At 46.0% G+C, this 25,698-nt stretch overlaps 1 protein-coding gene across 1 annotated transcript in view; it reads right to left on the bottom strand.

Moving 5' to 3' along the window:
- Positions 1–25,698, bottom strand: part of LOC112229071 (peripheral-type benzodiazepine receptor-associated protein 1) — a 257,664-nt gene that overhangs the window by 74,984 nt on the left and 156,982 nt on the right. The window contains 2 exon segments of the mRNA XM_042309192.1: positions 18,961–19,190; positions 25,406–25,580. Of these exon segments, the coding sequence (XP_042165126.1) occupies positions 18,961–19,190; positions 25,406–25,580 (405 nt within the window).

Raw genomic sequence — 25,698 nt, 5'->3', positions numbered from 1 at the left:
CAGTGATTCTCCCTAGTGAGTAGTGATTCTCCTTAGTGAGCAGTGATTCTCCCTAGTGAGCAGTGATTCTACCCAGTGAGTAGTGATTCTCCCTAGTGGGCAGTGATTCTCCCTAGTGAGCAGTGATTCTCCCTAGTGAGTAGTGATTCTCCCTAATGAGTAGTGATTCTCCCCAGTGAGTAGTGATTCTCCCTAGTGAATAGTGATTCTCCCTAGTGATTAGTGATTCTCCCTGGTGAGTAGTGATTCTCCCTAGTGAGCAGTGATTCTCCCTAGTGAGTAGTGATTCTCCCTAGTGAGTAGTGATTAAACCTAGTGCGTAGTGATTCTCCCCTGTGAGTAATGATTCTCTCTAGTGATTCTCCCTAGTGGGCAGTGATTCTCCCTAGTGAGCAGTGATTCTCCCTAGTGAGTAGTGATTCTCCCTAGTGAGTAGTGATTCTCCCCAGTGAGTAGTGATTCTCCCTAGTGAATAGTGATTCTCCCTAGTGATTAGTGATTCTCCCTGGTGAGTAGTGATTCTCCCTAGTGATTAGTGATTCTCCCTGGTGAGTAGTGATTCTCCCTAGTGAGTAGTGATTCTCCCTAGTGAGCAGTGATTCTCCCTAGTGAGCAGTGATTCTACCCAGTGAGTAGTGATTCTCCCTAGTGAGCAGTGATTCTCCCTAGTGGGCAGTGATTCTCCCTGTTGAGCAGTGATTCTCCCTAGTGAGTAGTGATTCTCCCTAGTGAGTAGTGATTCTCCCTAGTGAGTAGTGATTCTCCCTAGTGAGCAGTGATTCTCTCTAGTGAGTAGTGATTCTCCCTAGTGAGTAGTGATTCTCCCCAGTGAGCAGTGAATCTCCTAGTGGGCAGTGATTCTCCCTAGTGAGCAGTGATTCTCCCTAGTGATGATTCTCCCTAGTGAGTAGTGATTCTCCCCAGTGAGTAGTGATTCTCCCTAGTGAGCAGTGATTCTCCCTAGTGAGTAGTGATTCTCCCTAGTGAGTAGTGATTAAACCTAGTGCGTAGTGATTCTCCCCTGTGAGTAATGATTCTCTCTAGTGATTCTCCCTAGTGGGCAGTGATTCTCCCTAGTGAGCAGTGATTATCCCTAGTGAGTAGTGATTCTCCCTAGTGAGTAGTGATTCTCCCCAGTGAGTAGTGATTCTCCCTAGTGAATAGTGATTCTCCCTAGTGATTAGTGATTCTCCCTGGTGAGTAGTGATTCTCCCTAGTGATTAGTGATTCTCCCTGGTGAGTAGTGATTCTCCCTAGTGAGTAGTGATTCTCCCTAGTGAGCAGTGATTCTCCCTAGTGAGCAGTGATTCTACCCAGTGAGTAGTGATTCTCCCTAGTGAGCAGTGATTCTCCCTACTGAGTAGTGATTCTCCCTAGTGAGTGATTCTCCCTAGTGAGTGATTCTCTCTAGTGAGTAGTGATTCTCCTAGTGAGTAGTGATTCTCCTCAGTGAGTAGTGATTCTCCCTAGTGAGCAGTGATTCTCCCTAGTGAGTAGTGATTCTCCCTAGTGAGTAGTGATTCTCACTAGTGAATAGTGATTCTCCCCAGTGAGTAGTGATGCTCCCTAGTGAATAGTGATTCTCCCTAGTGAGTAGTGATTCTCCCTGGTGAGTAGTGATTCTCCCTAGTGAGCAGTGATTCTCCCTAGTGAGTAGTGATTCTCCTTAGTGAGCAGTGATTCTCCCTAGTGAGCAGTGATTCTACCCAGTGAGTGTGATTCTCCCTAGTGGGCAGTGATTCTCCCTAGTGAGCAGTGATTCTCCCTAGTGAGTAGTGATTCTCCCTAATGAGTAGTGATTCTCCCCAGTGAGTAGTGATTCTCCCTAGTGAATAGTGATTCTCCCTAGTGATTAGTGATTCTCCCTGGTGAGTAGTGATTCTCCCTAGTGAGCAGTGATTCTCCCTAGTGAGTAGTGATTCTCCCTAGTGAGTAGTGATTAAACCTAGTGCGTAGTGATTCTCCCCTGTGAGTAATGATTCTCTCTAGTGATTCTCCCTAGTGGGCAGTGATTCTCCCTAGTGAGCAGTGATTCTCCCTAGTGAGTAGTGATTCTCCCTAGTGAGTAGTGATTCTCCCCAGTGAGTAGTGATTCTCCCTAGTGAATAGTCATTCTCCCTAGTGATTAGTGATTCTCCCTGGTGAGTAGTGATTCTCCCTAGTGATTAGTGATTCTCCCTGGTGAGTAGTGATTCTCCCTAGTGAGTAGTGATTCTCCCTAGTGAGCAGTGATTCTCCCTAGTGAGCAGTGATTCTACCCAGTGAGTAGTGATTCTCCCTAGTGAGCAGTGATTCTCCCTAGTGGGCAGTGATTCTCCCTGTTGAGCAGTGATTCTCCCTAGTGAGTAGTGATTCTCCCTAGTGAGTAGTGTTTCTCCCTAGTGAGTAGTGATTCTCCCCAGTGAGCAGTGATTCTCTCTAGTGAGTAGTGATTCTCCCTAGTGAGTAGTGATTCTCCCCAGTGAGCAGTGAATCTCCCTAGTGGGCAGTGATTCTCCTAGTGAGCAGTGATTCTCCCTAGTGAGTAGTGATTCTCCCTAGTGAGTAGTGATTCTCCCCAGTGAGTAGTGATTCTCCCTAGTGAGCAGTGATTCTCCCTAGTGAGTAGTGATTCTCCCTAGTGAGTAGTGATTAAACCTAGTGCGTAGTGATTCTCCCCTGTGAGTAATGATTCTCTCTAGTGATTCTCCCTAGTGAGCAGTGATTCTCCCTAGTGAGCAGTGATTCTCCTAGTGAGTAGTGATTCTCCCTAGTGAGTAGTGATTCTCCCCAGTGAGTAGTGATTCTCCCTAGTGAATAGTGATTCTCCCTAGTGATTAGTGATTCTCCCTGGTGAGTAGTGATTCTCCCTAGTGATTAGTGATTCTCCCTGGTGAGTAGTGATTCTCCCTAGTGAGTAGTGATTCTCCCTAGTGAGCAGTGATTCTCCCTAGTGAGCAGTGATTCTACCCAGTGAGTAGTGATTCTCCCTAGTGAGCAGTGATTCTCCCTAGTGGGCAGTGATTCTCCCTGTTGAGCAGTGATTCTCCCTAGTGAGTAGTGATTCTCCCTAGTGAGTAGTGTTTCTCCCTAGTGAGTAGTGATTCTCCCCAGTGAGCAGTGATTCTCTCTAGTGAGTAGTGATTCTCCCTAGTGAGTAGTGATTCTCCCCAGTGAGCAGTGTATCTCCCTAGTGGGCAGTGATTCTCCCTAGTGAGCAGTGATTCTCCCTAGTGAGTAGTGATTCTCCCTAGTGAGTAGTGATTCTCCCCAGTGAGTAGTGATTCTCCCTAGTGAATAGTAATTCTCCCTAGTGATTAGTGATTCTCCCTGGTGAGTAGTGATTCTCCCTAGTGAGCAGTGATTCTCCCTAGTGAGTAGTGATTCTCCCTAGTGAGTAGTGATTAAACCTAGTGCGTAGTGATTCTCCCCTGTGAGTAATGATTCTCTCTAGTGATTCTCCCTAGTGAGCAGTGATTCTCCCTAGTGGGCAGTGATTCTCCCTAGTGAGCAGTGATTCTCCCTAGTGAGTAGTGATTCTCCCAGTGAGTAGTGATTCTCCCTAGTGAATAGTGATTCTCCCTAGTGATTAGTGATTCTCCCTGGTGAGTAGTGATTCTCCCTAGTGAGTAGTGATTCTCCCTAGTGAGCAGTGATTCTAGTGTGATTCTCCTAGTGAGTAGTGATTCTCCCTCGTGAGTAGTGATTCTCCCTAGTGAGTAGTGATTCTCCCTAGTGAGTAGTGATTCTCCCTAGTGAGCAGTGATTCTCCCTAGTGAGCAGTGATTCTCCCCAGTGAGTAGTGATTCTCCCTAGTGAGTAGTGATTCTCCCTAGTGAGTAGTGATTCTCCCCAGTGAGTAGTGATTCTCCCTAGTGAGTAGTGATTCTCCCTAGTGAGTAGTGATTCTCCCTAGTGAGCAGTGATTCTCCCTAGTGAGCAGTGATTCTCCCCAGTGAGTAGTGATTCTCCCTAGTGAGTAGTGATTCTCCCTAGTGAGTAGTGATTCTCCCCAGTGAGTAGTGATTCTCCCTAGTGAGTAGTGATTCTCCCTAGTGAGCAGTGATTCTCCCTAGTGAGCAGTGATTCTCTCTAGTGAGTAGTGATTCTCCCTAGTGAGTAGTGATTCTCCCTAGTGAGTAGTGATTAAACCTAGTGAGTTGTGATTCTCCCTGTGAGTAATGATTCTCTCTAGTGATTCTCCCTAGTGAGCAGTGATTCTCCCTAGTGGGCAGTGATTCTCCCTAGTGAGCAGTGATTCTCCCTAGTGAGTAGTGATTCTCCCTAGTGAGTAGTGATTCTCCCCAGTGAGTAGTGATTCTCCCTAGTGAATAGTGATTCTCCCTAGTGATTAGTGATTCTCCCTGGTGAGTAGTGATTCTCCCTAGTGAGCAGTGATTCTCCCTAGTGAGTAGTGATTCTCCCTAGTGAGCAGTGATTCTCCCTAGTGAGCAGTGATTCTACCCAGTGAGTAGTGATTCTCCCAAGTGAGCAGTGATTCTCCCTAGTGAGTAGTGATTCTCCCTAGTGAGCAGTGATTCTACCTAGAGAGTAGTGATTCTCCTAGTGCGTAGTGATTCTCCCTCGTGAGTAGTGATTCTCCCTAGTGAGTAGTGATTCTCCCTAGTGAGTAGTGATTCTCCCAAGTGAGCAGTGATTCTCCCTAGTGAGCAGTGATTCTCCCCAGTGAGTAGTGATTCTCCCTAGTGAGTAGTGATTCTCCCTAGTGAGTAGTGATTCTCCCCAGTGAGTAGTGATTCTCCCTAGTGAGTAGTGATTCTCCTAGTGAGCAGTGATTCTCCCTAGTGAGCAGTGATTCTCCCTAGTGAGCAGTGATTCTCCCTAGTGAGCAGTGATTCTCCCCAGTGAGTAGTGATTCTCCCTAGTGAGCAGTGATTCTCCCTAGTGAATAGTGATTCTCCCTAGTGAGTAGTGATTCTCCCTAGTGAGTAGTGATTCTCCCTAGTGAGTAGTGATTCTCCCTAGTGAGTAGTGATTCTCCCTAGTGAGCAGTGATTCTACCTAGAGAGTAGTGATTCTCTCTAGTGAGTAGTGATTCTCCCTCGTGAGTAGTGATTCTCCCTAGTGAGTAGTGATTCTCCCTAGTGAGTAGTGATTCTCCCCAGTGAGCAGTGATTCTCCCTAGTGAGCAGTGATTCTCCCCAGTGAGTAGTGATTCTCCTAGTGAATAGTGATTCTCCCTAGTGAGTAGTGATTCTCCCCAGTGAGCAGTGATTCTCCCTAGTGAGTAGTGATTCTCCCTAGTGAGTAGTGATTCTCCCTAGTGAGTAGTGATTCTCCCTAGTGAGCAGTGATTCTCCCTAGTGAGCAGTGATTCTCCCCAGTGAGTAGTGATTCTCCCTAGTGAGTAGTGATTCTCCCTAGTGAGTAGTGATTCTCCCCAGTGAGTAGTGATTCTCCTAGTGAATAGTGATTCTCCCTAGTGATTAGTGATTCTCCCTGGTGAGTAGTGATTCTCCCTAGTGATTAGTGATTCTCCCTGGTGAGTAGTGATTCTCCCTAGTGAGTAGTGATTCTCCCTAGTGAGCAGTGATTCTCCCTAGTGAGCAGTGATTCTACCCAGTGAGTAGTGATTCTCCCTAGTGAGCAGTGATTCTCCCTAGTGAGTAGTGATTCTCCCTAGTGAGCAGTGATTCTACCTAGAGATTAGTGATTCTCTCGAGTGAGTAGTGATTCTCCCTCGTGAGTAGTGATTCTCCCCAGTGAGTAGTGATTCTACCAGTGAGTAGTGATTCTCCCTAGTGAGCAGTGATTCTCCCTAGTGAGCAGTGATTCTCCCCAGTGAGTAGTGATTCTCCCTAGTGAGTAGTGATTCTCCCTAGTGAGTAGTGATTCTCCCCAGTGAGTAGTGATTCTCCCTAGTGAGTAGTGATTCTCCCTAGTGAGCAGTGATTCTCCCTAGTGAGCAGTGATTCTCCCTAGTGAGCCGTGATTCTCCCTAGTGAGCAGTGATTCTCCCCAGTGAGTAGTGATTGTCCCTAGTGAGCAGTGATTCTCCCTAGTGAGTAGTGATTCTCCCTAGATAGTAGTGATTCTCCCCAGTGAGTAGTGATGCTCCCTAGTGAGTAGTGATTCTCCCTAGTGAGTAGTGATTAAACCTAGTGCGTAGTGATTCTCCCTGTGAGTAATGATTCTCTCTAGTGATTTTCCCTAGTGAGCAGTGATTCTCCCTAGTGAGCAGTGATTCTCCCTAGTGAGCAGTGATTCTCCCTAGTGAGTAGTGATTCTCTCTAGTGAGTAGTGATTCCCCCAGTGAGTAGTGATTCTCCCTAGTGAGTAGTGATTCTCCCTAGTGAGCAGTGATTCTACCTAGAGAGTGTGATTCTCTCTAGTGCGTAGTGATTCTCCCTCGTGAGTAGTGATTCTCCCTAGTTAGTAGTGATTCTCCCTAGTGAGTAGTGATTCTCCCTAGTGAGCAGTGATTCTCCTAGTGAGCAGTGATTCTCCCCAGTGAGTAGTGATTCTCCCTAGTGAGTAGTGATTCTCCCTAGTGAGTAGTGATTCTCCCCAGTGAGTAGTGATTCTCCCTAGTGAGTAGTGATTCTCCCTAGTGAGCAGTGATTCTCCCTAGTGAGCAGTGATTCTCCCTAGTGAGCCGTGATTCTCCTAGTGAGCAGTGATTCTCCCCAGTGAGTAGTGATTGTCCCTAGTGAGCAGTGATTCTCCCTAGTGAGTAGTGATTCTCCCTAGATGAGTAGTGATTCTCCCCAGTGAGTGTGATGCTCCCTAGTGAATGATTCTCCCTAGTGAGTAGTGATTCTCCCCAGTGAGTAGTGATTCTCCCTAGTGAGCAGTGATTCTCCCTAGTGAGTAGTGATTCTCCTTAGTGAGCAGTGATTCTCCCTAGTGAGCAGTGATTCTACCCAGTGAGTAGTGATTCTCCCTAGTGGGCAGTGATTCTCCCTAGTGAGCAGTGATTCTCCCTAGTGAGTAGTGATTCTCCCTAATGAGTAGTGATTCTCCCCAGTGAGTAGTGATTCTCCCTAGTGAATAGTGATTCTCCCTAGTGATTAGTGATTCTCCCTGGTGAGTAGTGATTCTCCCTAGTGAGCAGTGATTCTCCCTAGTGAGTAGTGATTCTCCCTAGTGAGTAGTGATTAAACCTAGTGCGTAGTGATTCTCCCCTGTGAGTAATGATTCTCTCTAGTGATTCTCCCTAGTGGGCAGTGATTCTCCCTAGTGAGCAGTGATTCTCCCTAGTGAGTAGTGATTCTCCCTAGTGAGTAGTGATTCTCCCCAGTGAGTAGTGATTCTCCCTAGTGAATAGTGATTCTCCCTAGTGATTAGTGATTCTCCCTGGTGAGTAGTGATTCTCCCTAGTGATTAGTGATTCTCCCTGGTGAGTAGTGATTCTCCCTAGTGAGTAGTGATTCTCCCTAGTGAGCAGTGATTCTCCCTAGTGAGCAGTGATTCTACCAGTGAGTAGTGATTCTCCCAGTGAGCAGTGATTCTCCCTAGTGAGTAGTGATTCTCCCTAGTGAGCAGTGATTCTACCTAGAGAGTAGTGATTCTCTCTAGTGAGTAGTGATTCTCCCTCGTGAGTAGTGATTCTCCCTAGTGAGTAGTGATTCTCCCTAGTGAGTAGTGATTCTCCCTAGTGAGCAGTGATTCTCCCTAGTGAGCAGTGATTCTCCCTAGTGAGTAGTGATTCTCCCTAGTGAGTAGTGATTCTCCCTAGTGAGTAGTGATTCTCCCCAGTGAGTAGTGATTCTCCCTAGTGAGTAGTGATTCTCCCTAGTGAGCAGTGATTCTCCCTAGTGAGCAGTGATTCTCCCTAGTGAGCCGTGATTCTCCCTAGTGAGCAGTGATTCTCCCCAGTGAGTAGTGATTGTCCCTAGTGAGCAGTGATTCTCCCTAGTGAGTAGTGATTCTCCTAGTGAGTAGTGATTCTCCCCAGTGAGTAGTGATGCTCCCTAGTGAGTAGTGATTCTCCCTAGTGAGTAGTGATTAAACCTAGTGCGTAGTGATTCTCCCTGTGAGTAATGATTCTCTCTAGTGATTCTCCCTAGTGAGCAGTGATTCTCCCTAGTGGGCAGTGATTCTCCCTAGTGAGCAGTGATTCTCCCTAGTGAGTAGTGATTCTCCCTAGTGAGTAGTGATTCTCCCCAGTGAGTAGTGATTCTCCCTAGTGAATAGTGATTCTCCCTAGTGATTAGTGATTCTCCCTGGTGAGTAGTGATTCTCCCTAGTGAGCAGTGATTCTCCCTAGTGAGTAGTGATTCTCCCTAGTGAGCAGTGATTCTCCCTAGTGAGCAGTGATTCTACCCAGTGAGTAGTGATTCTCCCAAGTGAGCAGTGATTCTCCCTAGTGAGTAGTGATTCTCCCTAGTGAGCAGTGATTCTACCTAGAGAGTAGTGATTCTCTCTAGTGCGTAGTGATTCTCCCTCGTGAGTAGTGATTCTCCCTAGTGAGTAGTGATTCTCCCTAGTGAGTAGTGATTCTCCCTAGTGAACAGTGATTCTCCCTAGTGAGCAGTGATTCTCCCCAGTGAGTAGTGATTCTCCCTAGTGAGTAGTGATTCTCCCTAGTGAGTAGTGATTCTCCCCAGTGAGTAGTGATTCTCCCTAGTGAGTAGTGATTCTCCCTAGTGAGCAGTGATTCTCCCTAGTGAGCAGTGATTCTCCCTAGTGAGCCGTGATTCTCCCTAGTGAGCAGTGATTCTCCCCAGTGAGTAGTGATTGTCCCTAGTGAGCAGTGATTCTCCCTAGTGAGTAGTGATTCTCCCTAGATAGTAGTGATTCTCCCCAGTGAGTAGTGATGCTCCCTAGTGAATAGTGATTCTCCCTAGTGAGTAGTGATTCTCCCCAGTGAGTAGTGATTCTCCCTAGTGGGCAGTGATTCTCCCTAGTGGGCAGTGATTCTCCCTAGTGAGCAGTGATTCTCCCTAGTGAATAGTGATTCTCCCTAGTGAGTAGTGATTCTCCCTAGTGAGTAGTGATTCTCCCTAGTGGGCAGTGATTCTCTCTAGTGAGTAGTGATTCTCCCTAGTGAGTAGTGATTCTCCCCAGTGAGCAGTGATTCTCTCTAGTGAGTAGTGATTCTCCCTAGTGAGTAGTGATTAAACCTAGTGCATAGTGAATCTCCCCTGTGAGTAATGATTCTCTCTAGTGATTCTCCCTAGTGAGCAGTGATTCTCCCTAGTGGGCAGTGATTCTCCCTAGTGAGTAGTGATTCTCGCTAGTGAGCAGTGATTCTCCCTAGTGAGCAGTGATTCTCCCTACTGAGTAGTGATTCTCCCTAGTGAGCAGTGATTCTCCCTAGAGAGTAGTGATTCTCTCTAGTGAGTAGTGATTCTCCCTAGTGAGTAGTGATTCTCCCTAGTGAGCAGTGATTCTCCCTAGTGAGCAGTGATTCTCCCTAGTGAGTAGTGATTCTCTCTAGTGAGTAGTGATTCTCACTAGTGAATAGTGATTCTCCCCAGTGAGTAGTGATGCTCCCTAGTGAATAGTGATTCTCCCTAGTGAGTAGTGATTCTCCCTGGTGAGTAGTGATTCTCCCTAGTGAGCAGTGATTCTCCCTAGTGAGTAGTGATTCTCCTTAGTGAGCAGTGATTCTCCCTAGTGAGCAGTGATTCTACCCAGTGAGTAGTGATTCTCCCTAGTGGGCAGTGATTCTCCCTAGTGAGCAGTGATTCTCCCTAGTGAGTAGTGATTCTCCCTAATGAGTAGTGATTCTCCCCAGTGAGTAGTGATTCTCCCTAGTGAATAGTGATTCTCCCTAGTGATTAGTGATTCTCCCTGGTGAGTAGTGATTCTCCCTAGTGAGCAGTGATTCTCCCTAGTGAGTAGTGATTCTCCCTAGTGAGTAGTGATTAAACCTAGTGCGTAGTGATTCTCCCCTGTGAGTAATGATTCTCTCTAGTGATTCTCCCTAGTGGGCAGTGATTCTCCCTAGTGAGCAGTGATTCTCCCTAGTGAGTAGTGATTCTCCCTAGTGAGTAGTGATTCTCCCCAGTGAGTAGTGATTCTCCCTAGTGAATAGTGATTCTCCCTAGTGATTAGTGATTCTCCCTGGTGAGTAGTGATTCTCCCTAGTGATTAGTGATTCTCCCTGGTGAGTAGTGATTCTCCCTAGTGAGTAGTGATTCTCCCTAGTGAGCAGTGATTCTCCCTAGTGAGCAGTGATTCTACCCAGTGAGTAGTGATTCTCCCTAGTGAGCAGTGATTCTCCCTAGTGGGCAGTGATTCTCCCTGTTGAGCAGTGATTCTCCCTAGTGAGTAGTGATTCTCCCTAGTGAGTAGTGTTTCTCCCTAGTGAGTAGTGATTCTCCCCAGTGAGCAGTGATTCTCTCTAGTGAGTAGTGATTCTCCCTAGTGAGTAGTGATTCTCCCCAGTGAGCAGTGAATCTCCAGTGAATCTCCCTAGTGGGCAGTGATTCTCCCTAGTGAGTAGTGATTCTCCCTAGTGAATAGTAATTCTCCCTAGTGATTAGTGATTCTCCCTGGTGAGTAGTGATTCTCCCTAGTGAGCAGTGATTCTCCCTAGTGAGTAGTGATTCTCCCTAGTGAGTAGTGATTAAACCTAGTGCGTAGTGATTCTCCCTGTGAGTAATGATTCTCTCTAGTGATTCTCCCTAGTGGGCAGTGATTCTCCCTAGTGAGCAGTGATTATCCCTAGTGAGTAGTGATTCTCCCTAGTGAGTAGTGATTCTCCCCAGTGAGTAGTGATTCTCCCTAGTGAATAGTGATTCTCCCTAGTGATTAGTGATTCTCCCTGGTGAGTAGTGATTCTCCCTAGTGATTAGTGATTCTCCCTGGTGAGTAGTGATTCTCCCTAGTGAGTAGTGATTCTCCCTAGTGAGCAGTGATTCTCCCTAGTGAGCAGTGATTCTACCCAGTGAGTAGTGATTCTCCCTAGTGAGCAGTGATTCTCCCTACTGAGTAGTGATTCTCCCTAGTGAGCAGTGATTCTCCCTAGAGAGTAGTGATTCTCTCTAGTGAGTAGTGATTCTCCCTAGTGAGTAGTGATTCTCCTCAGTGAGTAGTGATTCTCCCTAGTGAGCAGTGATTCTCCCTAGTGAGTAGTGATTCTCTCTAGTGAGTAGTGATTCTCACTAGTGAATAGTGATTCTCCCCAGTGAGTAGTGATGCTCCCTAGTGAATAGTGATTCTCCCTAGTGAGTAGTGATTCTCCCTGGTGAGTAGTGATTCTCCCTAGTGAGCAGTGATTCTCCCTAGTGAGTAGTGATTCTCCTTAGTGAGCAGTGATTCTCCCTAGTGAGCAGTGATTCTACCCAGTGAGTAGTGATTCTCCCTAGTGGGCAGTGATTCTCCCTAGTGAGCAGTGATTCTCCCTAGTGAGTAGTGATTCTCCCTAATGAGTAGTGATTCTCCCCAGTGAGTAGTGATTCTCCCTAGTGAATAGTGATTCTCCCTAGTGATTAGTGATTCTCCCTGGTGAGTAGTGATTCTCCCTATAGTGAGCAGTGATTCTCCCTAGTGAGTAGTGATTCTCCCTAGTGAGTAGTGATTAAACCTAGTGCGTAGTGATTCTCCCCTGTGAGTAATGATTCTCTCTAGTGATTCTCCCTAGTGGGCAGTGATTCTCCCTAGTGAGCAGTGATTCTCCCTAGTGAGTAGTGATTCTCCCTAGTGAGTAGTGATTCTCCCCAGTGAGTAGTGATTCTCCCTAGTGAATAGTGATTCTCCCTAGTGATTAGTGATTCTCCCTGGTGAGTAGTGATTCTCCCTAGTGATTAGTGATTCTCCCTGGTGAGTAGTGATTCTCCCTAGTGAGTAGTGATTCTCCCTAGTGAGCAGTGATTCTCCCTAGTGAGCAGTGATTCTACCCAGTGAGTAGTGATTCTACCAGTGGGCAGTGATTCTCCCTAGTGGGCAGTGATTCTCCCTAGTGAGCAGTGATTCTCACTAGTGAGTAGTGATTCTCCCTAGTGAGTAGTGTTTCTCCCTAGTGAGTAGTGATTCTCCCCAGTGAGCAGTGATTCTCTCTAGTGAGTAGTGATTCTCCCTAGTGAGTAGTGATTCTCCCCAGTGAGCAGTGTATCTCCCTAGTGGGCAGTGATTCTCCCTAGTGAGCAGTGATTCTCCCTAGTGAGTAGTGATTCTCCCTAGTGAGTAGTGATTCTCCCCAGTGAGTAGTGATTCTCCCTAGTGAGCAGTGATTCTCCCTAGTGAGTAGTGATTCTCCCTAGTGAGTAGATTAAACCTAGTGCGTAGTGATTCTCCCCTGTGAGTAATGATTCTCTCTAGTGATTCTCCCTAGTGGGCAGTGATTCTCCCTAGTGAGCAGTGATTCTCCCTAGTGAGTAGTGATTCTCCCTAGTGAGTAGTGATTCTCCCCAGTGAGTAGTGATTCTCCTAGTGAATAGTGATTCTCCCTAGTGATTAGTGATTCTCCCTGGTGAGTAGTGATTCTCCCTAGTGATTAGTGATTCTCCCTGGTGAGTAGTGATTCTCCCTAGTGAGTAGTGATTCTCCCTAGTGAGCAGTGATTCTCCCTAGTGAGCAGTGATTCTAGTGAGTAGTGATTCTCCCTAGTGAGCAGTGATTCTCCCTAGTGGGCAGTGATTCTCCCTGTTGAGCAGTGATTCTCCCTAGTGAGTAGTGATTCTCCCTAGTGAGTAGTGATTCTCCCTAGTGAGTAGTGATTCTCCCCAGTGAGCAGTGATTCTCCCTAGTGAATAGTGATTCTCCCTAGTGAGTAGTGATTCTCCCTGGTGAGTAGTGATTCTCCCTAGTGGGCAGTGATTCTCCCTAGTAAGCAGTGATTCTCCCTAGTGAGTAGTGATTCTCCCTAGTGAGTAGTGATTCTCCCCAGTGAGTAGTGATTCTCCCTAGTGAATAGTGATTCTCCCTAGTGATTAGTGATTCTCCCTGGTGAGTAGTGATTCTCCCTAGTGAGCAGTGATTCTCCCTAGTGAGTAGTGATTCTCCCTAGTGAGTAGTGATTAACCTAGTGCGTAGTGATTCTCCCCTGTGAGTAATGATTCTCTCTAGTGATTCTCCCTGGTGAGCAGTGATTCTCCCTAGTGGGCAGTGATTCTCCCTAGTGAGCAGTGATTCTCCCTAGTGAGTAGTGATTCTCCCTAGTGAGTAGTGATTCTCCCCAGTGAGTAGTGATTCTCCCTAGTGAGTAGTGATTCTCCCTAGTGAGTAGTGATTCTCCCTAGTGAGTAGTGATTCTCCCTAGTGAGTAGTGATTCTCCCTAGTGAGCAGTGATTCTCCCTAGTGAGCAGTGATTCTCTCTAGTGAGTAGTGATTCTCCCTAGTGAGTAGTGATTCTCCCTAGTGAGTAGTGATTAAACCTAGTGCGTAGTGATTCTCCCTGTGAGTAATGATTCTCTCTAGTGATTCTCCCTAGTGAGCAGTGATTCTCCCTAGTGAGCAGTGATTCTCCCTAGTGAGTAGTGATTCTCCCTAGTGAGTAGTGATTCTCCCTAGTGAGTAGTGATTAAACCTAGTGCGTAGTGATTCTCCCCTGTGAGTAATGATTATCTCTAGTGATTCTCCCTAGTGAGCAGTGATTCTCCCTAGTGAGCAGTGATTCTCCCTAGTGAGTAGTGATTCTCCCTAGTGAGTAGTGATTCTCCCCAGTGAGTAGTGATTCTCCCTAGTGAATAGTGATTCTCCCTAGTGAGTAGTGATTCTCCCCAGTGAGTAGTGATTCTCCCTAGTGAGTAGTGATTCTCCCTAGTGAGCAGTGATTCTACCTAGAGAGTAGTGATTCTCTCTAGTGAGTAGTGATTCTCCCTCGTGAGTAGTGATTCTCCCTAGTGAGTACTGATTCTCCCTAGTGAGTAGTGATTCTCCCTAGTGAGTAGTGATTCTCCCTAGTGAGCAGTGATTCTCCCTAGTGAGCAGTGATTCTCCCCAGTGAGTAGTGATTCTCCCTAGTGAGTAGTGATTCTCCCCAGTGAGTAGTGATTCTCCCCAGTGAGTAGTGATTCTCCCTAGTGAGTAGTGATTCTCCCTAGTGAGCAGTGATTCTCCCTAGTGAGCAGTGATTCTCCCTAGTGAGCAGTGATTCTCCCTAGTGAGTAGTGATTCTCCCTAGTGAGCAGTGATTCTCCATAGTGAGCAGTGATTCTACCCAGTGAGTAGTGATTCTCCCCAGTGAGCAGTGATTCTCCCTAGTGAGTAGTGATTCTCCCTAGTGAGCAGTGATTCTACCTAGAGAGTAGTGATTCTCTCTAGTGAGTAGTGATTCTCCCTCGTGAGTAGTGATTCTCCCTCGTGAGTAGTGATTCTCCCCAGTGAGTAGTGATTCTCCCTAGTGGGCAGTGATTCTCCCTAGTGGGCAGTGATTCTCCCTAGTGAGCAGTGATTCTCCCTAGTGAGTAGTGATTCTCCCTAGTGAGTAGTGATTCTCCCTAGTGAGTAGTGATTCTCCCCAGTGAGCAGTGATTCTCTCTAGTGAGCAGTGATTCTCCCTAGTGAGTAGTGATTCTCCCCAGTGAGCAGTGAATCTCCCTAGTGGGCAGTGATTCTCCCTAGTGAGCAGTGATTCTCCCTAGTGAGTAGTGATTCTCCCTAGTGAGCAGTGATTCTCCCTAGTGAGTAGTGATTCTCCCTAGTGAGTAGTGATTCTCCCCAGTGAGTAGTGATTCTCCCTAGTGAATAGTGATTCTCCCTAGTGATTAGTGATTCTCCCTGGTGAGTAGTGATTCTCCCTAGTGAGCAGTGATTCTCCCTAGTGAGTAGTGATTCTCCCTAGTGAGCAGTGATTCTCCCTAGTGAGTAATGATTAAACCTACTGCGTAGTGATTCTCCCCTGTGAGTAATGATTCTCTTTAGTGATTCTCCCTAGTGAGCAGTGATTCTCCCTAGTGGGCAGTGATTCTCCCTAGTGAGCAGTGATTCTCCCTAGTGAGTAGTGATTCTCCCTAGTGAGTAGTGATTCTCCCCAGTGAGTAGTGATTCTCCCTAGTGAATAGTGATTCTCCCTAGTGATTAGTGATTCTCCCTGGTGAGTAGTGATTCTCCCTAGTGAGCAGTGATTCTCCCTAGTGAGTAGTGATTCTCCCTAGTGAGCAGTGATTCTCCCTAGTGAGCAGTGATTCTACCCAGTGAGTAGTGATTCTCCCTAGTGAGCAGTTATTCTCCCTAGTGAGTAGTGATTCTCCCTAGTGAGCAGTGATTCTACCTAGAGAGTAGTGATTCTCTCTAGTGAATAGTGATTCTCCCCAGTGAGTAGTGATTCTCCCTAGTGAATAGTGATTCTCCCTATTGATTAGTGATTCTCCCTGGTGAGTAGTGATTCTCCCTAGTGAGCAGTGATTCTCCCTAGTGAGTAGTGATTCTCCCTAGTGAGTAGTGATTAAACCTAGTGCGTAGTGATTCTCCCCTGTGAGTAATGATTCTCTCTAGTGATTCTCCCTAGTGAGCAGTGATTCTCCCTAGTGGGCAGTGATTCTCCCTAGTGAGCAGTGATTCTCCCTAGTGAGTAGTGATTCTCCCTAGTGAGTAGTGATTAAACCTAGTGCGTAGTGAATCTCCCCTGTGAGTAATGATTCTCTCTAGTGATTCTCCCTGGTGAGCAGTGATTCTCCCTAGTGGGCAGTGATTCTCCCTAGTGAGCAGTGATTCTCCCTAGTGAGTAGTGATTCTCCCTAGTGAGTAGTGATTCTCCCCAGTGAGTAGTGATTCTCCCTAGTGAGTAGTGATTCTCCCTAGTGAGCAGTGATTCTACCTAGAGAGTAGTGATTCTCTCTAGTGAGTAGTGATTATCCCTCGTGAGTAGTGATTCTCCCTAGTGAGTAGTGATTCTCCCTAGTGAGTAGTGATTCTCCATAGTGAGCAGTGATTCTCCCCAGTGAGTAGTGATTCTCCCTAGTGAGTAGTGATTCTCCCTAGTGAGTAGTGATTCTCCCCAGTGAGTAATGATTCTCCCTAGTGAGTAGTGATTCTCCCTAGTGAGCAGTGATTCTCCCTAGTGAGCAGTGATTCTCCCTAGTGAGTAGTGATTCTCCCTAGTGAGTAGTGATTCTCCCTAGTGAGTAGTGATTCTCCCTAGTGAGCAGTGATTCTACCTAGAGAGTAGTGATTCTCTCTAGTGAGTACTGATTCTCACTCGTGAGTAGTGATTCTCCCCAGTGAGTAGTGATTCTCCCTAGTGGGCAGTGATTCTCCCTAGTGGGCAGTGATTCTCCCTAGTGAGCAGTGATTCTCCCTAGTGAGTAGTGATTCTCCCTAGTGAGTAGTGATTCTCCCTAGTGAGTAGTGAATCTCCCAAGTGAGCAGTGATTCTCTCTAGTGAGTAGTGATTCTCCCTAGTGAGTAGTGATTCTCCCCAGTGAGTAGTGATTCTCCCTAGTGGGCAGTGATTCTCCCTAGTGGGCAGTGATTCTCCCTAGTGAGCAGTGATTCTCCCTAGTGAGTAGTGATTCTCCCTAGTGAGTAGTGATTCTCCCTAGTGAGTAGTGAATCTCCCAAGTGAGCAGTGATTCTCTCTAGTGAGTAGTGATTCTCCCTAGTGAGTAGTGATTCTCCCCAGTGAGCAGTGAATCTCCCTAGTGGGCAGTGATTCTCCCTAGTGAGCAGTGATTCTCCCTAGTGAGTAGTGATTCTCTCTAGTGAGTAGTGATTATCCCTCGTGAGTAGTGATTCTCCCTAGTGAGTAGTGATTCTCCCTAGTGAGTAGTGATTCTCCCTAGTGAGCAGTGATTCTCCCTAGTGAGTAGTGATTCTCCCTAGTGAGCAGTGATTCTACCTAGAGAGTAGTGATTCTCTCTAGTGAGTACTGATTCTCACTCGTGAGTAGTGATTCTCCCCAGTGAGTAGTGATTCTCTCTAGTGGGCAGTGATTCTCCCTAGTGGGCAGTGATTCTCCCTAGTGAGCAGTGATTCTCCCTAGTGAGTAGTGATTCTCCCTAGTGAGTAGTGATTCTCCCTAGTGAGTAGTGATTCTCCCCAGTGAGCAGTGATTCTCTCTAGTGAGAAGTGATTCTCCCTAGTGAGTAGTGATTCTCCCCAGTGAGCAGTGATTCTCCCTAGTGGGCAGTGATTCTCCCTAGTGAGTAGTGATTCTCCCTAGTGAGTAGTGATTCTCCCCAGTGAGTAGTGATTCTCCCTAGTGAATAGTGATTCTCCCTAGTGATTAGTGATTCTCCCTGGTGAGTAGTGATTCTCCCTAGTGAGTAGTGATTCTCCCTAGTGAGTAGTGATTAAACCTAGTGCGTAGTGATTCTCCCCTGTGAGTAATGATTCTCTCTAGTGATTCTCCCTAGTGAGCAGTGATTCTCCCTAGTGGGCAGTGATTCTCCCTAGTGAGCAGTGATTCTCCCTAGTGAGTAGTGATTCTCCCTAGTGAGTAGTGATTCTCCCCAGTGAGTAGTGATTCTCCCTAGTGAATAGTGATTCTCCCTAGTGATTAGTGATTCTCCCTGGTGAGTAGTGATTCTCCCTAGTGAGTTGATTCTCCCTAGTGAGCAGTGATTCTCCCTAGTGAGTAGTGATTCTCCCTAGTGAGTAGTGATTCTCCATAGTGAGCAGTGATTCTCCCCAGTGAGTAGTGATTCTCCCTAGTGAGTAGTGATTCTCCCTAGTGAGTAGTGATTCTCCCCAGTGAGTAATGATTCTCCCCAGTGAGTAGTGATTCTCCCTAGTGAGCAGTGATTCTCCCTAGTGAGCAGTGATTCTCCCTAGTGAGCAGTGATTCTCCCTAGTGAGCAGTGATTCTCCCCAGTGAGTAGTGATTGTCCCTAGTGAGCAGTGATTCTCCCTAGTGAGTAGTGATTCTCCCTAGATAGTAGTGATTCTCCCCAGTGAGTAGTGATGCTCCCTAGTGAATAGTGATTCTCCCTAGTGAGTAGTGATTCTCCCCAGTGAGTAGTGATTCTCCCTAGTGGGCAGTGATTCTCCCTAGTGGGCAGTGATTCTCCCTAGTGAGCAGTGATTCTCCCCAGTGAGCAGTGATTCTCCCTAGTGAGTAGTGATTCTCCCTAGTGAGTAGTGATTCTCCCCAGTGAGCAGTGATTCTCTCTAGTGAGTAGTGATTCTCCCTAGTGAGTAGTGATTAAACCTAGTGCGTAGTGATTCTCCCCTGTGAGTAATGATTCTCTCTAGTGATTCTCCCTAGTGAGCAGTGATTCTCCCTAGTGGGCAGTGATTCTCCCTAGTGAGCAGTGATTCTCCCTAGTGAGTAGTGATTCTCCCTAGTGAGTAGTGATTCTCCCCAGTGAGTAGTGATTCTCCCTAGTGAGCAGTGATTCTCTCTAGTGAGTAGTGATTCTCCCTAGTGAGTAGTGATTCTCCCCAGTGAGTAATGCTTCTCTCTTGTGATTCTCTCTAGTGAATAGTGATTCTCCCTAGTGAGTAGTGATTCTCCCCAGTGAGTAGTGATTGTCCCTAGTGAGCAGTGATTCTCCCTAGTGAGTAGTGATTCTCCCTAGATAGTAGTGATTCTCCCCAGTGAGTAGTGATGCTCCCTAGTGAATAGTGATTCTCCCTAGTGAGTAGTGATTCTCCCCAGTGAGTAGTGATTCTCCCTAGTGGGCAGTGATTCTCCCTAGTGGGCAGTGATTCTCCCTAGTGAGTAGTGATTAAACCTAGTGCGTAGTGATTCTCCCCTGTGAGTAATGATTCTCTCTAGTGATTCTCCCTAGTGAGCAGTGATTCTCCCTAGTGGGCAGTGATTCTCCCTAGTGAGCAGTGATTCTCCCTAGTGAGTAGTGATTCTCCCTAGTGAGTAGTGATTCTCCCTAGTGAGTAGTGATTCTCCCTAGTGAGCAGTGATTCTCTCTAGTGAGTAGTGATTCTCCCTAGTGAGTAGTGATTCTCCCCAGTGAGTAATGCTTCTCTCTTGTGATTCTCTCTAGTGAATAGTGATTCTCCCTAGTGAGTAGTGATTCTCCCTAGTGAGTAGTGATTCTCCCTAGTGAGTAGTGAATCTCTCTAGTGAGCAGTGATTCTCCCTAGTGAGCAGTGATTCTCCCTAGTGAGTGGTGATTCTCCTTTGTGAGTATTGATTGAATGATATGAAACAGGGCTGGAGCTCTCACCTCGTGTGGCGTGGGGCTGGTCCTGCGTGGGCTGTGCTGGAGGCTGTGGTGGGGGCTGTGGTGGGACTCGGCTGACTTGGGGGAGAGGTGGGTGGTATCAGAGGCAGACTTGGGGGTGCTGGAGGACTTGGTCAGGCTGATGGTGGGCAGCTCACGGTGCTTTACGGTGGGGGAGCGTGTGAGACCCGCAGCGTGAGGGGTGGCCCCCATCCGTAGAGTTGCTGCCACATCTAGGAGGAAGAAGACACTTCATGAGCAAACATATGCCACTTCTTCGAGATATTGTTATCCACGTCGGCACCAACGATGTTAGGATGAAACAGTCAGAGATCACCAAGCGCAACATAGCTTCTGCGTGCATATCAGCTAGAAAGATGTGTCGGCATTGAGTAATTGTCTCTGGCCCCCTCCCAGTTAGGGGGAGTGATGAGCTCTACAGCAGAGTCTCACAACTCAATCGCTGGTTGAAAACTGTTTTCTGCCCCTCCCAAAAGATAGAATTTGTAGATAATTGGCCCTCTTTCTGGGACTCACCCACAAACAGGACCAAGCCTGACCTGCTGAGGAGTGACGGACTCCATCCTAGCTGGAGGGGTGCTCTCATCTTATCTACCAACATAGACAGGGCTCTAACTCCTCTAGCTCCACAATGAAATAGGGTGCAGGCCAGGCAGCAGGCTGTTAGCCAGCCTGCCAGCATAGTGGAGTCTGCCACTAGCACAGTCAGTGTAGTCAGCTCAGCTATCACCATTGAGACCGTGTCTGTGCCTCGACCTAGGTTGGGCAAAACTAAACATGGCGGTGTTCGCCTTAGCAATCTCACTAGGATAAAGTCCACCTCCATTCCTGTCATTACTGAAAGAGATCATGATACCTCACATCTCAAAATAGGGCTACTTAATGTTAGATCCCTTACTTCAAAGGCAATTATAGTCAATGAACTAATCACTGATCATAATCTTGATGTGATTGGCCTGACTGAAACATGGCTTAAGCCTGATGAATTTACTGTTTTAAATGAGGCCTCACCTCCTGGCTACACTAGTGACCATATCCCCCGTGCATCCCGCAAAGGCGGAGGGGTTGCTAACATTTACGATAGCAAATTTCAATTTACAAAAAAAAAAATGACGTTTTCGTCTTTTGAGCTTCTAGTCATGAAATCTATGCAGCCTACTCAATCACTTTTTATAGCTACTGTTTACAGGCCTCCTGGGCCATATACAGCGTTTCTCACTGAGTTCCCTGAATTCCTATCGGACCTTGTAGTCATAGCAGATAATATTCTAATCTTTGGTGACTTTAATATTCACATGGAAAAGTCCACAGACCCACTCCAAAAGGCTTTCGGAGCCATCATCGACTCAGTGGGTTTTGTCCAACATGTCTCTGGACCCACTCACTGTCACAGTCATACGCTGGACCTAGTTTTGTCCCATGGAATAAATGTGGTGGATCTTAATGTTTTTCCTCATAATCCTGGACTATCGGACCACCATTTTATTACGTTTGCAATTGCAACAAATAATCTGCTCAGACCCCAACCAAGGAACATCAAAAGTCGTGCTATAAATTCACAGACAACACAAAGATTCCTTGATGCCCTTCCAGACTCCCTCTGCCTACCCAAGGACGCCAGAGGACAAAAATCAGTTAACCACCTAACTGAGGATCTCAATTTAACCTTGCGCAATACCCTAGATGCAGTTGCACCCCTAAAAACTAAAAAAAATTCTCATAAGAAACTAGCTCCCTGGTACACAGAAAATACCCGAGCTCTGAAGCAAGCTTCCAGAAAATTGGAACGGAAATGGCGCCACACCAAACTGGAAGTCTTCCAACTAGCTTGGAAAGACAGTACCGTGCAGTACCGAAGAGCCCTTACTGCTGCTCGATCATCCTATTTTTCTAACTTAATTGAGGAAAATAAGAACAATCCGAAATTCCTTTTTGATACTGTCGCAAAGCTAACTAAAAAGCAGCATTCCCCAAGAGAGGATGACTTTCACTTTAGCAGTGATAAATTCATGAACTTCTTTGAGGAAAAGATTATGATTATTAGAAAGCAAATTACGGACTCTTCTTTAAACCTGCGTATTCCTCCAAACCTCAGTTGTCCTGAGTCTGCACAAGTCTGCCAGGACCTAGGATCAAGAGAGACGCTCAAGTGTTTTAGTACTATATCTCTTGACACAATGATGAAAATAATCATGGCCTCTAAACCTTCAAGCTGCATACTGGACCCTATTCCAACTAAACTACTGAAAGAGCTGCTTCCTGTGCTTGGCCCTCCTATGTTGAACATAATAAACGGCTCTCTATCCACTGGATGTGTACCAAACTCACTAAAAGTGGCAGTAATAAAGCCTCTCTTGAAAAAGCCAAACCTTGACCCAGAAAATATAAAAAACTATCGGCCTATATCGAATCTTCCATTCCTCTCAAAGATTTTAGAGAAGGCTGTTGCTCAGCAACTCACTGCCTTCCTGAAGACAAACAATGTATACGAAATGCTTCAGTCTGGTTTTAGACCCCATCATAGCACTGAGACGGCACTTGTGAAGGTGGTAAATGACATTTTAATGGCATCGGACCGAGGCTCTGCATCTGTCCTCGTGCTCCTAGACCTTAGTGCCGCTTTTGATACCATCGATCACCACATTCTTTTGGAGAGATTGGAAACCCAAATTGGTCTACACGGACAAGTTCTGGCCTGGTTTAGATCTTATCTGTCGGAAAGATATCAGTTTGTCTCTGTGAATGGTTTGTCCTCTGACAAATCAACTGTAAATTTCGGTGTTCCTCAAGGTTCCGTTTTAGGACCACTATTGTTCTCACTATATATTTTACCTCTTGGGGATGTTATTCGAAAACATAATGTAAACTTTCACTGCTATGCGGATGACACACAGCTGTACATTTCAATGAAACATGGTGAAGCCCCAAAATTGCCCTCGCTAGAAGCATGTGTTTCAGACATAAGGAAGTGGATGGCTGCAAACTTTCTACTATTAAACTCGGACAAAACAGAGATGCTTGTTCTAGGTCCCAAGAAACAAAGAGATATTCTGTTGAATCTGACAATTAATCTTAATGGTTGTACAGTCGTCTCAAATAAAACTGTGAAGGACCTCGGCGTTACTCTGGACCCTGATCTCTCTTTTGAAGAACATATCAAGACCATTTCAAGGACATCTTTTTTCCATCTACGTAACATTGCAAAAATCAGAAACTTTCTGTCCAAAAATGATGCAGAAAAATTAATCCATGCTTTTGTCACTTCTAGGTTAGACTACTGCAATGCTCTATTTTCCGGCTACCCGGATAAAGCACTAAATAAACTTCAGTTAGTGCTAAATACGGCTGCTAGAATCCTGACTAGAACCAAAAAATTTGATCATATTACTCCAGTGCTAGCCTCTCTACACTGGCTTCCTGTCAAAGCAAGGGCTGATTTCAAGGTTTTACTGCTAACCTACAAAGCATTACATGGGCTTGCTCCTACCTATCTCTCTGATTTGGTCCTGCCGTACATACCTACACGTACGCTACGGTCACAAGACGCAGGCCTCCTAATTGTCCCTAGAATTTCTAAGCAAACAGCTGGAGGCAGGGCTTTCTCCTATAGAGCTCCATTTTTATGGAACGGTCTGCCTACCCATGTCAGAGACGCAAACTCGGTCTCAACCTTTAAGTCTTTACTGAAGACTCATCTCTTCAGTGGGTCATATGATTGAGTGTAGTCTGGCCCAGGAGTGGGAAGGTGAACGGAAAGGCTCTGGAGCAACGAACCGCCCTGGCTGTCTCTGCCTGGCCGGTTCCCCTCTTTCCACTGGGATTCTCTGCCTCTAACCCTATTACAGGGGCTGGGTCACTGGCTTACTGGGGCTCTCTCATGCCGTCCCTGGAGGGGGTGCGTCACCTGAGTGGGTTGATTCACTGTTGTGGTCATCCTGTCTGGGTTGGCGCCCCCCTTGGGTTGTGCCGTGGCGGAGATCTTTGTGGGCTATACTCAGCCTTGTCTCAGGATGGTAAGTTGGTGGTTGAAGATATCCCTCTAGTGGTGTGGGGGCTGTGCTTTGGCAAAGTGGGTGGGGTTATATCCTTCCTGTTTGGCCCTGTCCGGGGTGACCTCGGATGGGGCCACAGTGTCTCCTGACCCCTCCTGTCTCAGCCTCCAGTATTTATGCTGCAGTAGTTTATGTGTCGGGGGCTGGGGTCAGTTTGTTATATCTGGAGTACTTCTCCTGTCCTATTCGGTGTCCTGTGTGAATCTAAGTGTGCGTTCTCTAATTCTCTCCTTCTCTCTTTCTTTCTCTCTCTCGGAGGACCTGAGCCCTAGGACCTGAGCTCCAGGACTACCTGACATGATGACTCCTTGCTGTCCCCAGTCCACCTGGCCATGCTGCTGCTCCAGTTTCAACTTCCACCTGACTGTGCTGCTGCTCCAGTTTCAACTGTTCTGCCTTATTATTATTCGACCATGCTGGTCATTTATGAACATTTGAACATCTTGGCCATGTTCTGTTATAATCTCCACCCGGCACAGCCAGAAGAGGACTGGCCACCCCACATAGCCTGGTTCCTCTCTAGGTTTCTTCCTAGGTTTTGGCCTTTCTAGGGAGTTTTTCCTAGCCACCGTGCTTCTACACCTGCATTGCTTGCTGTTTGGGGTTTTAGGCTGGGTTTCTGTACAGCACTTTGAGATATCAGCTGATGTACGAAGGGCTATATAAATAAATTTGATTTGATTTGATTTGATTTCTGGTTTTTCATATTTATTAGGTAGGACAGTGAGAGAGTGAGAGGAAAGATAGAGCGTAATAGATGAGCGGTGGGTCGGATCGGAACCCATGCGAGCAGCAGCACGTGTTCTGGAGGCAGTGTCCTAGACAGCTGGTCACCCCAGGCCACACACATATAACCCCAACTCTCCTGCTTGTAGTTAGCTAGGTGGTTGGTATGTGGTTGGTGTGCAGGCTGCTAGGCGACCAGTAGGATGTGAAGGTAGTGCAAGCAGGCAGGCCTACGTCATTCCAGGCTGATTAAACAGTGGAGTAAAAACCCTCCTGTCTCCATCTTTCTCTGTGCTTAATTACATAAAAATTGATTCATTTTTTTTCACTGGATTTTTGTTTTAGATTCTGTCTCTCACAGTTGAAGTGTACCTATGATAAAAATGACAAAACTCTACATGCAAGTAGGAAAACCTGCAAAATCGGCAGTGTATCAAATACTTGTTCTCCCCACTGTATATGGATGGATATATAGATGGACGGATGGATATATGGATGGATATATGGATGGATATATGGATGGATATATGGATGGATGGATATATGGATGGATATATGGATGGATATATGGATGGATATATGGATGGATGGATATATGGATGGATATATGGATGGATATATGGATGGATATATGGATGATGGATATATGGATGGATATATGGATGGATATATGGATGGATATATGGATGGATATATGGATGGATATATATGGATGGATGGATATATGGATGGATATATGGATGGATATATGGATGGATGGATATATGGATGGATATATGGATGGATATATGGATGGATATATGGATGGATGGATATATGGATGGATGGATATATGGATGGATATATGGATGGATATATGGATGGATGGATATATGGATGGATATATGGACGGATGGATATATGGATGGATATATGGATGGATGGATATATGGATGGATATATGGATGGATGGATATATGGATGGATATATGGATGGATGGATATATGGATGGATGGATATATGGATGGATATATGGATGGATATATGGATGGATGGATATATGGATGGATATATGGACAGATGGATATATGGATGGATATATGGATATATGGATGGATATATGGATGGATGGATATATGGACGGATGGATATATGGATGGATATATGGATATATGGATAATGTAATACATTCCTACTATCTACATGGAGACTCACAGTTGGAACAAACACTTTACTTTAGCTATCTTCAGTGTAAAATGCATCTTGGTATAAACTATAGACCACATGGGTCAACTGTGTCTGAGGGAGATTCGGTAGTAGTATTTGAAAGGAGGCCGAGGGGGGCATACGAAGGCCATGAAAATGTATATGAATGTATATGTATATATGTATAAAATGTATATGAAAATATACATTTATTGGGATGGGAAGTGTATATCATGAGGGGAATAATAGTGAGTATGTGGAACGTATTAGTCTCATTACGGTAATATGATATGGTTGTCATAGTTGTGGTGATATCATTGGAACAACAGTTGCCCAATGGTGTGCAATAGTGTCATTACGGTAATATGATATGGTTATAATAGTTGTGGTGATATCATTGGAACAACAGTTGCCCAATGGTGTGCAATAGTGTGATGACGGTAATAATGGTCTCTATGGTTACCTCCGGTGAGGCCCACCCCGTTGGTCAGATGGCAGAGAGGGGGGTTAGTGAGGATGGTGGAGCCAGACAGGTCCAGTTTGCCAGCCTGTAGTCTGAAGGTCTCCAGCTCATGGCTGAGCAGGCTGAACTGTTCACTCTGGCTGTGACACTTATCCTCCAACTCCCGCACCTTAGACTGAAGAGCACAGAGACAAAAAAAAATATAAGTACAGGTTTATATCGTTCCTTTCCATTTAATTTCTAAACCTCTGAAATCATTTTTATTTTATTTTTTACATTAACTTACATTAAAT

Source organism: Oncorhynchus tshawytscha, linkage group LG30 (assembly GCF_018296145.1).
Source record: "Oncorhynchus tshawytscha isolate Ot180627B linkage group LG30, Otsh_v2.0, whole genome shotgun sequence".
Taxonomy (NCBI): Eukaryota; Metazoa; Chordata; class Actinopteri; order Salmoniformes; family Salmonidae; genus Oncorhynchus; species Oncorhynchus tshawytscha.
Note: the sequence above shows the minus strand (reverse complement) of the source record. Positions and strands in the feature narration are given on the sequence as shown.